Source organism: Salvelinus alpinus, chromosome 7, assembly GCF_045679555.1.
Source record: "Salvelinus alpinus chromosome 7, SLU_Salpinus.1, whole genome shotgun sequence".
NCBI classification, from domain to species: domain Eukaryota; kingdom Metazoa; phylum Chordata; class Actinopteri; order Salmoniformes; family Salmonidae; genus Salvelinus; species Salvelinus alpinus.
In genome coordinates, this window is record NC_092092.1 from 59,543,037 (window position 1) to 59,557,498 (window position 14,462).

The following is a 14,462-nucleotide window of genomic DNA, read 5'->3' on the forward strand; positions in this document are numbered from 1 at the left end:
AATTTCAGAAAGCGAGCGAGAGAAATAGACAAAGATAAAGAGAGAGTGGGGGATGGAGATAGAGATAAGAGAGAGAACATTCCTTGACAGGTATATGTGGCCTGTGATATCTGTATTTAAATGCACAGTAGAGAGTCATAGACATGACAAACTACTTAATAACCAACAGAAAAACATGCCTGTATCTCCCGTTCAAGTACTCCCTTAAACGTCTTCAAAAACATGCCTCCTTTAACTTTTAGTGTATCACTTGTGCGGACTTAAGATGCAAACAGATAATATCATATTTATATCTGCATAACGGGGGTGTGTTCCGGGACTAAACCAGGTTACAACCACCGGTGTAGCATGTGTTGTGGGTCAGGGAGTGCTCGTGTTGACATCACACGGCAGACGTAGCTCAAACACAACCCATTAGTGAGATAATTGAGGCCTGGCCACTAGCTTGTCTTGTTATCAGAGGTACTCTAATGAGTTATCTAAGGGGTTCAGCTGTACAGAGGCCTTTTGGCTTTGAAGTTGTTTTTAGGTTGTTAGGTTGTTATTCCTGGGAATGAGGATGAGCTTCTCTACACGATCCTTCTTTGATCAGGTTGTAGTCACAACAGTTTGCTGTTGTTTGGTTGTTGGTGGGTTTCTTTTTCTATCCTGTTACTCTCCTCTCCACTCCTCTCCAGTCCTCTCCACTCATCTCCTCTCCACTCCTCTCCACTCCTCTTCTCTCCTCTCCACTCCTCTCCACTCCTCTTCTCTCCACTCCTCTCCTCTCCACTCCTCTCACTCTCCTCTCCTCTCACCTTCTCTCCTCTCCACTCCTCTCCACTCCTCTCCACTTCTCTCCTCTCCACTCCACTCCTCTCCACTCCTCTTCTCTCCACTCCTCTCCACTTCTCTCCTCTTCACTCCTCTCCACTCCTCTTCTCTTCTCTTCTCTCCACTCCTCTCCTCTCCACTCCTCTCCACTTCTCTCCACTCCTCTTCTCTCCACTCCTCTCCTCTCCTCTCCACTCCTCTCACCTTCTCTCCTCTCCACTCCTCTCCACTCCTCTCCACTTCTCTCCTCTCCACTCCTCTTCTCTCCACTCCTCTTCTCTCCACTCCTCTCCACTCCTCTCCACTTCTCTCCTCTCCACTCCTCTCCACTCCTCTTCTCTCCACTCCTCTCCACTCCTCTCCACTTCTCTCCTCTCCACTCCTCTCCACTCCTCTTCTCTTCTCTCCACTCCTCTCCACTCCTCTCCACTTCTCTCCTCTCCACTCCTCTTCTCTCCACTCCTCTTCTCTCCACTCCTCTCCTCTCCTCTCCACTCCTCTCACCTTCTCTCCTCTCCACTCCTCTCCACTCCTCTCCACTTCTCTCCACTCCTCTCCTCTCCACTCCTCTCCACTTCTCTCCTCTCCACTCCTCTCCACTCCTCTTCTCTCCACTCCTCTCCTCTCCTCTCCACTCCTCTCCACTTCTCTCCTCTCCACTTCTCTCCTCCTCACTCCTCTCCACCTCACTCCTCTCCACTTCTCTCCTCTCCTCTCCACTTCTCTCCTCTCCTCTCCACTTCTCTCCTCTCCTCTCCACTTCTCTCCACTCCTCTCCTCTCCTCTCCACTCCTCTCCACTTCTCTCCTCTCCACTCCTCTCCACTCCTCTTCTCTCCACTCCTCTCCTCTCCTCTCCACTCCTCTCCACTTCTCTCCTCTCCACTTCTCTCCTCCTCACTCCTCTCCACCTCACTCCTCTCCACTTCTCTCCTCTCCTCTCCTCTCCACTCCTCTCCTCTCCACTCCTCTCCACGTCTCTCCTCTCCACTCCTCTCCACTTCTCTCCTCTCCTCTCCACTTCTCTCCTCTCCTCTCCACTTCTCTCCTCTCCACTTCTCTCCTCTCCACTCCACTCCTCTCCACTTCTCTCCTCTCCACTCCTCTCCTCTCCACTCCTCTCCACGTCTCTCATCTCCACTCCTCTCCACTTCTCTCCTCTCCTCTCCACTTCTCTCCTCTCCTCTCCACTTCTCTCCTCTCCTCTCCACTTCTCTCCTCTCCTCTCCACTTCTCTCCTCTCCACTTCTCTCCACCTCTCCTCTCCTCTCCTCTCCTCTCCTCTCCACTCCTCTCACCTTCTCTCCTCTCCACTCCTCTCCACTTCCCTCCTCTCCACTCCACTCCTCTCCACTCCTCTCCACTCCTCTCCTCTCCACTCCTCTCCACTCCTCTTCTCTTCTCTCCACTCCTCTCCTCTCCACTCCTCTCCACTTCTCTCCTCTCCACTCCTCTCCACTCCTCTTCTCTCCACTCCTCTCCTCTCCTCTCCACTCCTCTCCACTTCTCTCCTCTCCACTTCTCTCCTCCTCACTCCTCTCCACTTCTCTCCTCTCCTCTCCCTCTCCTCTCCTCTCCTCTCCACTCCTCTCCTCTCCACTCCTCTCCACGTCTCTCCTCTCCACTCCTCTCCACTTCTCTCCTCTCCTCTCCACTTCTCTCCTCTCCTCTCCACTTCTCTCCTCTCCACTTCTCTCCTCTCCACTCCTCTCCACTTCTCTCCTCTCCTCTCCGGAGAATAGCTGAGAAAGCCCCCCCCAACCCACACCCACAGTCCTCCCTATTTCTCCATTTCATAGCTCTCTCTCTTTCTTCCTCTCCCTCTCCCATTTTCTTTATTCCTCTCTCTCTGTCCCCGGTGGGTGGATTTGTGTCGTAAGCGTAGCGTGAAATGACAAAATGCTCGGAACGCTCAGAGCCAATGTGTGTCTTTGATCTTCGTCACCTTGGACGCCAGCCACCTGTGTCTCGCAGCTATGGCGATAATGTTGCCGTGGAGATTGATGTGAGCGCAGACAGGGCTATACGACTTGCTTGCCCGGAGTTCTGATGAGGCAGGCCCAGAAGGGTCACACTACAGAAACTCTACCTATGTTAAAATCTCCAACTCTTTCCCTATGATTCTTAATTCTCTAAATGCAATATGGGATTTCTGAATGTTGGAATGGATTACAACTATCATATGGTTTAGATCCTGGAGCGTTTGGGGGTCTTATCACTGTTATAAGCCACATACACGCGCACACACACACACACACACACACACACACACACACACACACACACACACACACACACACACACACACACACACACACACACACACACACACACACACACACACACACACACACACACACACACTTTCTCTTCTCTTCTCTTTTTTCACCTCCTCAATCTCACCCACTCCTCCTCTCCTCGCTCCCCTTCTCTCCCCTCTGTTTTATGGTTACTGGCATTGACAGAAATGCTCATGGCGAGGACAGCCATTTATCAAAGCACTGCGTTGTTAGGTTGTGAGGGTGAGTTTACACTCAGCGGTTTTCATGTCATTCTTTTGCTTTATCTCTGTGTCTGAATGATTGAAAGGTATCTCCTAGTATTGAGTAGACTCTGTTCCTTTCAATCCATATTCTCTGTTGTCTGATTACGGGAGTACATTCTGATCTTACTGGTCTTGTTAAAATGTATATTTGTACCGCTGCTAATGGTAGGTCGTAATTGAATCCCTCAAAGCCCACTGGGCACACACTGGTTGAATCAACTTTGTTTCCACATCATTCCAATGAAATGACGTTGAACCAACGTGGAATTGACGTTGAATTGACGTGGGTGTGGCCCTGTTATTAAGTGATTCATTTTGTCCCTTCTCTCTCCCGGTAGCTCTGGACGCCACTAAAAACCCATGTGTGAAGGTGCGCTGCCCTCCTCACAGAGTGTGTGTCAGCCACAACTATCAGACAGCCATCTGCACCAACACCAACGACAAGCAGCCTGCACACAGGTAAGAGAAGTTCCAAATTGATTGTCTTTCTTTCGTTAGCGTCGTTATGGCCTTGATAATGTATAGAATTGAGTTACTTACAGCAGCCCCGGCCTGGTATTAGCCACCACCCACCTGGCTGTTAATAAGTGCAAATCACTACGTTGCAATAGCCTTTCTCTATGTCCATTAAATCCCATGGAGGTATGTACTCTGCATGAGATTTCATCAAACCTTCTTCTATTACTGCTCTTAACGACAAAGGCCAGAGACCCCACTGAGATGGAGTTTGATTGACAGAGAGAAGAAGAGAAGGGGAGGGGGGAAGAGGGGATTGCATAGAATTACATGTAGGATCTCTGTGGGGAAAGGAGGAGGAGGAGGAGGAGGGAGAGAAGGAGGAAGGGGGGGAGGAGGGAGAGAAGTGGGAGGAGGAGGGAGAGCAGGAGGAAGGGGAGGAGGAGGAGGAGGGAGAGCAGGAGGAGGAGAGAGAGCAGGAGGAGGAGGAGGGAGAAAAGGAGGAGGGAGAGGAGGAGAGAAGGAGAGAAGGAAAAGGAAGAGGAGGAGAGGGGAGGCATGGGCCGCCCTTGATGCTTGATCCTGCGCCTGTCTCTCTCCTCTTCAGTTTAATACAAACAAATATCAATTATGCAATGGCCGTTAAGTGGGAATAAGTGCTTGTTGCTCATAATTACTGACGCCCCGTGGGTATACAAACACAAACAGAGCCGTGGCTGAGCCAATGCAGTGAGACATCACTGGAGGGCTCCCAACACATCTACTGTAGCTACCACTGTTCTGCTAATCCAGTTACAAACACAGAATATATCAGGAACAGAACCCGCCACACACTGTCTTGTGCTCTGGTTAGCTCAGTAACCCACTTGATCGAGGGCTTCATCATGACACCTGCAGGGGGATATTTGGGATGTAACTCATTTAAGTCATAAGGTGAAATTATGGGATGGACACTGGTTCATGTACAGTATGTCTACCAGGTGGGGCTTATACAAGTACTGTTCCCTTTACCAAATCTTAATTTCCACTGTGTGTGTGTGCGTGCGTGCGTGTGTGTGTGTGTGCGTGCGTGCGTGCGTGCGTGTGCGTGTGCGTGTGTGTGAAATGTGTCAAGTGAAACGACATTAGGCTAAAGTGACCGCTCACAGGAGTGAGGTAGAGGTGATGTTTGGGTCTGACAGCACACAGCTGAACCTGAGGAGGGGAGATGCACCAGGAGCACTAAAGAGGAAGGCTAATGAAGACAGACAGATGGACAGAGAGATACAAAGATAGAGGGAGGGAAAGAAGGAGAGTGGGATGCTGTGTGTTATTCCCTTCTGTCTGTCTCTGTCTCTCTCTCGCTCGATCTCTCCCTCCCTCCAACCCTGTGCTCCGTCAGTCAGAATGATGTCTGACGGGTTCACAGCAGGGTATCCAGGGGTGGTCTGTTAGCCTAATGCACCCCACTCACAGACACACTCCATCCCATCACAGCCCGACACCTAACACACACCAGAGACCACAAGCATGGCAATACACACGGGTGATAGACACACAGCTATCTGACAGTGATCCCTCTCTCCTTCGCCATGCGTAAGGTGTTATCCACCCAGACATAGATACCCTGACTAGAGGAAGCACACACTTGAACACACACACACACACACACACACACACACACACACACACACACACACACACACACACACACACACACACACACACACACACACACACACACACACACACACACACACACACACACACACGCACATGATACCACACACTCACTCACACACACATTTCCGCTCTCCTGGGCTTTCAGGAGCAGCTGCGAGAAGGAGAGGAGGGAGGAGGAGAAGTGGGGGACATCTTAAGGAGATGCTAATCAGTCTCATCAACGTTTCATATTCAACCGTATTATCAGACATAAGTGTTTTTTTATTCACTAGTGAGTGTTGGCAGCGAGTGGCATGTCTAATCTGTTATTATAGTGTTTGTTTCACAACAGATGGATAATTATAGACATCAAGGTGGTGTCTGTCTGCCGCACTGCGCTGCCCCTAACCTGAATGGGAATGTACCCGTCTGACAGCCAGAGATGTGTGACAGAATCTGTGGAAGACCCTGTTCATTCTCAGTCAGTGTATTGACATTCACCATACAGCCCAGTGGTCAGATTGATTTCTGTGAAGGGTTGTATTCTATATCTCACACCTCAGTGTTATTGTAGACAAAAAGGTGATGCTTCGTCAGACAGAGCAGACCACTTAACAAGAAGATTGCAGTGGGATTTGATCCGATGTAATTACCCTCCATATAGAAAAGGCCCTGGCGGACCAGGCCTCCATTACTCTGGTCTACACTGACAAGCAGCATGAACTATCCACCAGGAGTGAGGCTGAGTCATGGATGTGCATCACCTTGGTTTGAGAGTTGAAATAGTAGCGGTCGCTTCGGGCGCCATCTTGGCACCAAGACAATTAGATTGGAGTGATCAGCCATGTTCTTGTTAAATACTGTTATTGTTATGGACCATTTGGAACTTGGAGGTTAGTTGGCAGACTTCTGTATCTACAGAATGGCTGAAGAAGAGAGTGGAGTGTAAAGCAAGTGTCATACAAAGCAATGGCAGTTGCCCAGCTTTGATTGGGCGGAATATAATTCCTTGCAATTCTAACTCAAATCAAATCAAATGTTATTTGTCACATGCGCCGAACACAACAGGTGTTAGACCTTACAGTGAAATGCTTACTTACAAGCCCTTAACCAACGATGCAGTTTTAAGAAAAGAACGAAAGAAAAAAAAAGTTGAAAAAAAGTAAGAGATAAGAAAAACAATAATTAAAGAGCAGCAGTAAATAACAATAGCGGGGCTACATACAGGGGTTATGGGTACAGAGTCATTGTGCAGGGGCACCGGTGCGGAGGTAATTGAGGTAATATGTATATGTAGGTAGAGTTATTAAAGTGACTATGCATAGATAATAACAGAGAGTAGCAACAGCGTGGGGGAGGGGGGGGGGGGGGTACAAATAGTATGGGCAGCCATTTGATTAGCTGTTCAGGAGCCTTATGGCTTGGGGGCAGAAGCTGTTTAGAAGCATCTTGGACCTAGACTTGGCGCTCCAGTACCGCTTGCCGTGCGGTAGCAGAGAGAACAGTCTATGACTAAGGTGGCTGGAGTCTTTGACGAATTTTAGGGCCTTCCTCTGACACCGCCTGGTATAGAGGATCCTGGATGGCAGGAAGCTTGGCCCCGGTGATGTACTGGGCCGTACGCTCTACCCTCTGTAGTGCCTTGTGGTCGGAGGCCGAGCAGTTGCCATACCAGCCAGTGATGCAACCCGTCAGGATGCTCTCGATGGTGCAGTTGTAAAATCTTTTGAGGATCTGAGGACCCATGCCAAATCTTTTCAGTCTCCTGAGGGGGAATAGGTTTTGTCGTGCCCTCTTCATGACTGTTTTGGTATGCTTGGACCATGTTACTTTGTTGTTGATGTGGACGCCAAGGAACTTGAAGCTCTCAACCTGCTCCACTGCAGCCCCGTCGATGAGAATGGGGGTGTGCTCTGTCCTCCTTTTCCTGTAGTCCACAATAATCTCCTTTGTCTTGCTCACATTGAGAGAGAGGTTGTTGTAATGAAACCACACTGCCAGGGCTCTGACTTCCTCGCTATAGGCTGTCTCGTCGTTGTCGGGGGTCAGGCCTACCGCTGTTGTGTCATCAGAAAACTTAATGATGGTGTTGGAGTCGTGCCTGGCCGTGCAGTCATGAGTGAACAGGGAGGAGGGGACTGAGCACTCACCCCCGAGGGGCCCCCGTGTTGAGGATCAGCGTGGCGGATGTGTTGTTAAATACCCTTACCACCTGGGGGCGGCCCATCAGAAAGTCCAGGATCCAGTTGCAGAGGGAGGTGTTTAGTCCCAGGGTCCTTATCTTAGCAATGAGCTTTGAGGGCACTATGGTGTTGAACGCTGAGCTGTAGTCAATGAATAGCATTCTCACATAGATGTTCCTTTTGTCCAGGTGGGAAAGGGCAGTGTGGAGTGCAATAGAGATTGCGTCATCTGTGGATCTGTTGGTGCGGTATGCAAATTGGAGTGGGTCTAGGGTTTCTGGGATAATTGTTTTGATGTGAGCCATGACCTGCCTTTCAAATAATTTCATGGCTACAGACGTAAGTGTTACGGGTCGGTAGTCATTTAGGCAGGTTACCTTAGTGTTCTTGGGCACAGGGACTATTTGACTGCTACACTGTGCAATTTGAATGCAATTTGTATGCAATTAAAATTGTACAATTTGATTAACTCAACAATCATATCTGGTAGCTTATTTTTGAGTAACTATATCCCATGTGTGTCACTCACTGTCTCTCTCTCGCTCTGTTTATCTCTCTCTCTCTGTCTCTCTCTCCCTCTCTCTCTTTTTACCTCCCTCCCTCCCTCTATGTCTCTCTCTCTCTCTCTCTTTCTCTCTCACACAGTGTGAAACCGAGGAAAGGAAGCTTGGCCCACAAACACAGGGCAGGGGCCCATGGGAAGTGTAGGCCATGCCCTGTCATCCACCCCAGCCCTGTGTGTGGATCTGATGGACACACCTACTCCTCTAAGGTGAGACACATACCCCCCCCACCCCATCTTGCTCTCCCCCTCGATCTCTCTTTCTTTTATCTCTCTTGTTTGGCTGTTCGTAGTTTTACGGTCATTTATCTACTAATCTCCTGTGGGAAGATTATGCGTGTAGAACGAGAGAATCTGCCAGGACAGAATGGGATGCGTAGGATCTGAGCAGCATTAGTTCTGCTTTTCAGGTTTTCCTCACTGGTTATTGGGCGAGGGCGGTGCTTAACTGCAACACCTCAAGTGATTCGCTCCCACAACGATCGGAAGGGGGGGTATGTTTGTACTTTGTAGAATGTAGCAGTCTGACAATGGCAATCTTTGCAGCATCTTTAAAGTTATAACATGAATGACAGCAAGGTCAATTGTTAGCTCAGCCAGAATTACCCAAGCATGGGAAAAAACTAACCACCCTTCACCACCCTCCATCTCCTCAGCCAGCCTCCCTGCCCCCCTTCTCTCCGTGTCACACGCACGCATGCATGCACACACACCACATACACAAAGAGAACGCTTTGGAATGGCGATGTTCCGTAAATGAGCATGGCAGCCATGATGGATGATGCAGAGGATGAACTGTGTCCACCGGCTATATTTGATTCCACAGTCCTTCGTCTGGAGAAAAACGCCCTCTCCCTCTTCTCCTCTCTTCTCCTTTCTTCTCCCCTATTCTCCTCTCTTCTCCTATCTTCTCCCCTCTTCTCTTCTCCCCTCTTCTCCTCTCTTCTCCCCTCTTCTCCTCTCTTCTCCCCTCTTCTCCCCTCTTCTCCTTTCTTCTCCTCTCTTTTCCTCTATTCTCCTCTCTTCTCCTCCCTATCTCGTCCACTCCTTCACTTTCTTTCACCCTCCCAATGATCCATCCCTCGCTCCCCTACAATTCCACCTCACCCCCTCTGTCACCCTTTAATAGCTAAATACTCTGCTGTAACCATACGTACACAGGCTTGCAAATTCCCACCCACCCACACACAATCTAATCTGGCCTTTGTTTCCACTAAGAAGGAATGACTTGAGGGAGGCCATATAGCTTCACAGAGATCAATCTGTGCTCTTCTCATGGGGGTTCTGTTGTTAACACACGTACACACACACACACACACACACACACACACACACACACACACACACACACACACACACACACACACACACACACACACACACACACACACACACACACACACACACACACACACACACACACACACACACACACACACACACACACACACACACACACACCTTCTATCCCTCCCCCACTCCCCTTTGCCTGGTCCACTCCAGAAGTAAAGAGGGGGATTGGGCTGTCACTCTCCATCAGAGAGAGAAGGAGGAGAGGAGCAAATGGGTGGCAGGGATGTCCCGCTCTCCTCTCTTTTCTTCTTCCCCTGCTCCCTCTGGCTCCCTCTGACTGGTCTGGACAAATGTGTGGCCTCAGCTGGTAGAGTGATGTCGTCCTTACTGAGACCAATATAGTGGTTACGCCTGGGCTAAGAATCCAGTCCTTATAGTGTGGTGCTCTTATATAGTGTGTGGAATGATGTTGGATTCTCACATGCATACGTGTATACACATACATACACACACACACATAACACACACACATACTTCAGATCCTATTATCAGAATGATGCTTTTATCTCCAGAGAGACTGTAGCCTGCAGAGTAAAGCCCATTACATTTCTCCTCTCTTCTGGCTCATTCCACTTCTCTCCAAACTCTCTTTCTAAACTCCTCTCTCTCTCTCTCTCTCTCTCTCTCTCTCTCTCTCTCTCTCTCTCGCTCTCGCTCTCTCTCTCTCTCTCTCTCTCTCTCTCTCTCTCTCTCTCTCTCTCTCTCTCTCTCTCTCTCTCTCTCTCTCTCTCTCTCTCTCTCTCTCTCTCTCTCTCTCTCTCTCTCTCTCTCTCTCTCTCTCTCTCTCTCTCTCTCTCTCTCACCCCCCCACCTCTCTCTCCCTGCGCTCACCCTCTTTTCTTTCTCTCCCTGCTTACCTGCCCCTCTATCTCGCTGTCTCTCTCTCTCTCTCTCTCTCTCTCTCTCTGTCTCTCTCTCTGTCTCTCTCTCTTTCTGCTCATCCCCCTCTTTCTCTCTAAACCCTCTGGATGAGTAGTGTTTCAGTCTGAACCTCTCAGCCCCCTCAACTCACTGTGGAACAATAATGGACTCTCTCTTTCTCTCTTCCTCTGTTTCTCCCTATCATTATAGTCTTCCCCTGTCTTCCTGTGTCTCTCTCTCCTTCCTTCCTCCTCCCTCTTCTGTTCTCTGTACTTGCCCCTCTACTTCTGCCCCTAGTTTCTTTCCTATGTTTGTACATAATTAAAAACATATCAAAGCCATCCACACACAGAGATTATTGGTGCTGACACCACCAGTGTTTCACTAGCCTGGAAATAGCAGTCAATTGAATTGGCTGGGGAATATTTCATCAGTTTCCTTTCCTCCCTCTCGACAGGCAATTCAATATGTATAGAAGAGGAGAGCGGCGTACCTTTGTCAACAAATTGGATTAAGCGACATTAGTGCTGCTATCTAAGAACTGTCAGGGAGAAAGTGATGGATTTAAATTGGAATGTGTGAAATTGAAAGTGTCAGCAAGAGAGTGGAGAGAGTCAGTGTGTGTGGTTGTGTGTGGTTGTGTGTGTGCTGCATTTGTACGTGTGTGTTATGATGGAGGATAAATGCAATAAATTAATAATTGTACGTGTGAACATGTTGTTTTTATATATATACACTACCTTTCAAAAGTTTGGGGTCACTTAGAAATGTCCTTGTTTTTGAAAGAAAATCCCAAAAAATTGTCCGTTAATCTCTGGGATATGTGGGACGCTAGCGTCCCACCTAACCAACTGCCAGTGAAACGCAGGGCGCCAAATTTAAACAACAGAAATCTCATAATTAAAATTCCTCAAACATACAAGTATTATACACCATTTTAAAGATAAACTTCTCGTTAATCCAGCTACAGTGTCTGATTTCAAAAAAAGCTTTACGGCGAAAGCACACCTTGCGATTATGTTAGGTCAGCGCCAAGTCACAGAAAAACATACAGCCATTTTCCAAAGAAGGAGAGGTGTCACAAAACACTAACCTTTGATGATTTTCACCGGATGGCACTCCCAGGACTCCATGTTAGACAATCAATGTGTGTTTTGTTCGATAAAGTTCATCTTTATGTCCAAAAACCTCATTTGTAATTGGTGTGTTATGTTCAGAAATGCATTGTCTCAAGCAAACATCCGGTGAAAGTGCAGAGAGCCACATCAAATTACAGAAATACTCATCATAAACATTGATAAAAGATACAAGTGTTAAACACAGAATTAAAGATAAACTTCTCCATAATGCAACCGCTGTGTCAGATTTCAAAAAGGCTTTACGGCGAAAGCACACCTTGCAATTATGTTTGGTCAGCGCCAAGTAACAGAAAAACGTACAGCCATTTTCCAAAGAAGGAGAGGTGTCAAAAAACTCAGAAAGAGCGTTATAAATATTCACTAACCTTTGATGATCTTCATCGGAATGCACTCCCAGGAATGCCAGTTCCACAATAAATGTTTGTTTTGTTCGATAAAGTCCATAATTTATGTCCAAATACCTCCTTTTTGTTCGCGCATTTAGCCCAGTAATCCAAATGCACAATGCGCGAGCAATTCAGACGAAAAGTAAAAAAAGTTATATTACAGTTCGTAGAAACATGTCAAACGATGTATAGAATCAATCTTTAGGAGTTTTTTTATCATAAATCTTCAATAATGTTTCAACCGGACAATTCCTTTGTCTTTAGAAATGAAAAAGAACGCAGTTCGCTCTCACGGCTGCGCGCATGACTTAGCTCATGGCATTCTGCCAGACCTCTTAGTCAAACAGCTCTTATTCACTCCCCCTTCACAGTAGAAGCCTGAAAAAAGGTTCTAAAGACTGTTGACATCTAGTGGAAGCCTTAGGAAGTGCAAATGACCCCATAGACACTGTATATTGGATAGGCAAAGACTTGAAAACCTACAAACCTCAGATTTCCCACTTCCTGGTTGGATTTTTTCTCAGGTTCTTGCCTCCCATATGAGTTCTGTTATACTCACAGACATTATTCAAACAGTTTTAGAAACTTCCGAGTGTTTTCTATCCAAATCTACTAATTATATGCATATTCTAGCTTTTGGGCCTGAGTAGCAGGCAGTTTACTCTGGGCACCTTATTCATCCAAGCTACTCAATACTGCCCCCCCAGTCCCAAAGAAGTTAAAATAACATAAAATTGATCGGAAATACATTGTAGACATTGTTAATGTTGTAAATGACTGTTGTAGCTGGAAACGGCAGATTGTTTATGGAATATCTACATAGGTGTACAGAGACCCATTATCAGCAACCATCACTCCTGTGTTCCAATGGCACGTTGTGTTAACTAATCCAAGTTTATCATGTTAAAAAGCTAATTGATCATTAGAAAACCCTTTCACAATTATGTTATCCCAGCTTAAAACTGTTGTTCTGATTAAAGAAGCAATAAAACTGGCCTTTAGACTAGTTGAGTATCTGGAGCATCAGCATTTGTAAGTGACCCCAAACTTTTGAATGGTAGTGTATATATTTTTAACTTGAAGATGTGACTTATATACCATTCAACCAAGTACATTTATAACAATACGACGCGTGAACGTCTGATTCATTCAGTTCCACACGGTTGGGCTAATGGAATTCACTCCACAATATAACAGCCACTGTACTAACACGACCCCTGCACTGTTTACCCTCTGTCAAGGTTGTGACAGGGTTGAGCAAACAATGTGGAGGGAAAAATAAGGGTAGGCTATTTATTATTTACATTTCAATAATAATGCATAAGGAGACAGAAAAACAAAGCCATTACAGAGCCTGTCCCAGATATGCATACAACAATTGGGATCAGGTTTCTTACCAAGCAGTATGCAAATGCTAGCTAAATGTTTAATGCAGTACGTAGTCTATGGTGCTGTGCACAATGGCAGAAATGTAAGAAAATAAATTATTTATGTCTAAATATGTAAAGACACCAAGAATGAGAAACATTCACACAATGTTGCTACATGTTCACGCTTTCCAGTTTATGTAATATCCTAACATGAAAGAGTTGAAAGGTCAGTAACTTTTTTGACCTTTTGGCCCAATAATGTGTTGTGTTTATATGCAGGCATTATAATCCCCACCTTGACAGATGGTAGACAGGCGGCAGGTAGCCTAGGGATTAAGAACGTTTGAGCTTGTAACCGAATGATTGCTAGTTCGAATCCCTGAGCCGACTAGCCGACTATGTGTAAACTCCATCTGTGCTCTTGAGCAAGGCACTTAACCCAAATTGCTCCTGGGTCACTGTTGTTAATGGCAGACCCTGGCCAGTGACCCCACTCTCTGAGGGTGTCTCAGGGGGAGTTGGGATATGCAAAAAACACATATTGTACACACTTGTACATGTGTTACATATGACAAATATAAGCACCAACCTAATAATTATTAAACACTGTAGGGGTCCTGTTAGTACAGTGGCTGTTATATTGTGAATCCCATTAACACAACCGTGTGGAACTGAATGAATCAGACGTTCATGCGTCGTATTGTTATAAATATACTTGGTTGAATGGTAAAAAATGTCAAATTAAATTACGCATTGACACATTCAATGGTGTGTGTGTGTGTGTCTGTGTGAGACACGTGCATCTCTCCAGACCCTCAGAGGCAAGTTCTATTCAAATTTGACTTAAAATTTGATTGTTTTTTTGGTTTGACAAGAAAACGATCTTTCAAATCCATTTGAGGTTTGTTATTTTGCATTTAAAAACGAAAAATTTGTTCATTACCTGATTACTGTAATCTGTTGTCTGCAGTTGTATTGTGGGCTGTCCGTGAAATTGTTTCTCTCTAATACACAAGGCGAAGAGAACCAGAAGCATCTGTGTGAGTGTGTGTGTATGCGCATGCGTGTGTGTTTACATGACTTCTTAATGGCTACATCTGTTCATCAGAGCTGAATGTCCAATGGTGCCTCAAGCGAGTCTTGCCTGCCTCATC

At 46.7% G+C, this 14,462-nt stretch overlaps 1 protein-coding gene across 1 annotated transcript in view; it reads left to right on the forward strand.

Annotated features, from left to right (window-relative positions):
• Window positions 1-14,462, forward strand: part of LOC139581361 (testican-1-like) — a 493,855-nt gene that overhangs the window by 352,743 nt on the left and 126,650 nt on the right. The window contains exons 5-6 of the mRNA XM_071411024.1: window positions 3,696-3,816; window positions 8,283-8,409. Of these exons, the coding sequence (XP_071267125.1) occupies window positions 3,696-3,816; window positions 8,283-8,409 (248 nt within the window). The remainder of the gene's footprint in view (window positions 1-3,695; window positions 3,817-8,282; window positions 8,410-14,462) is intronic.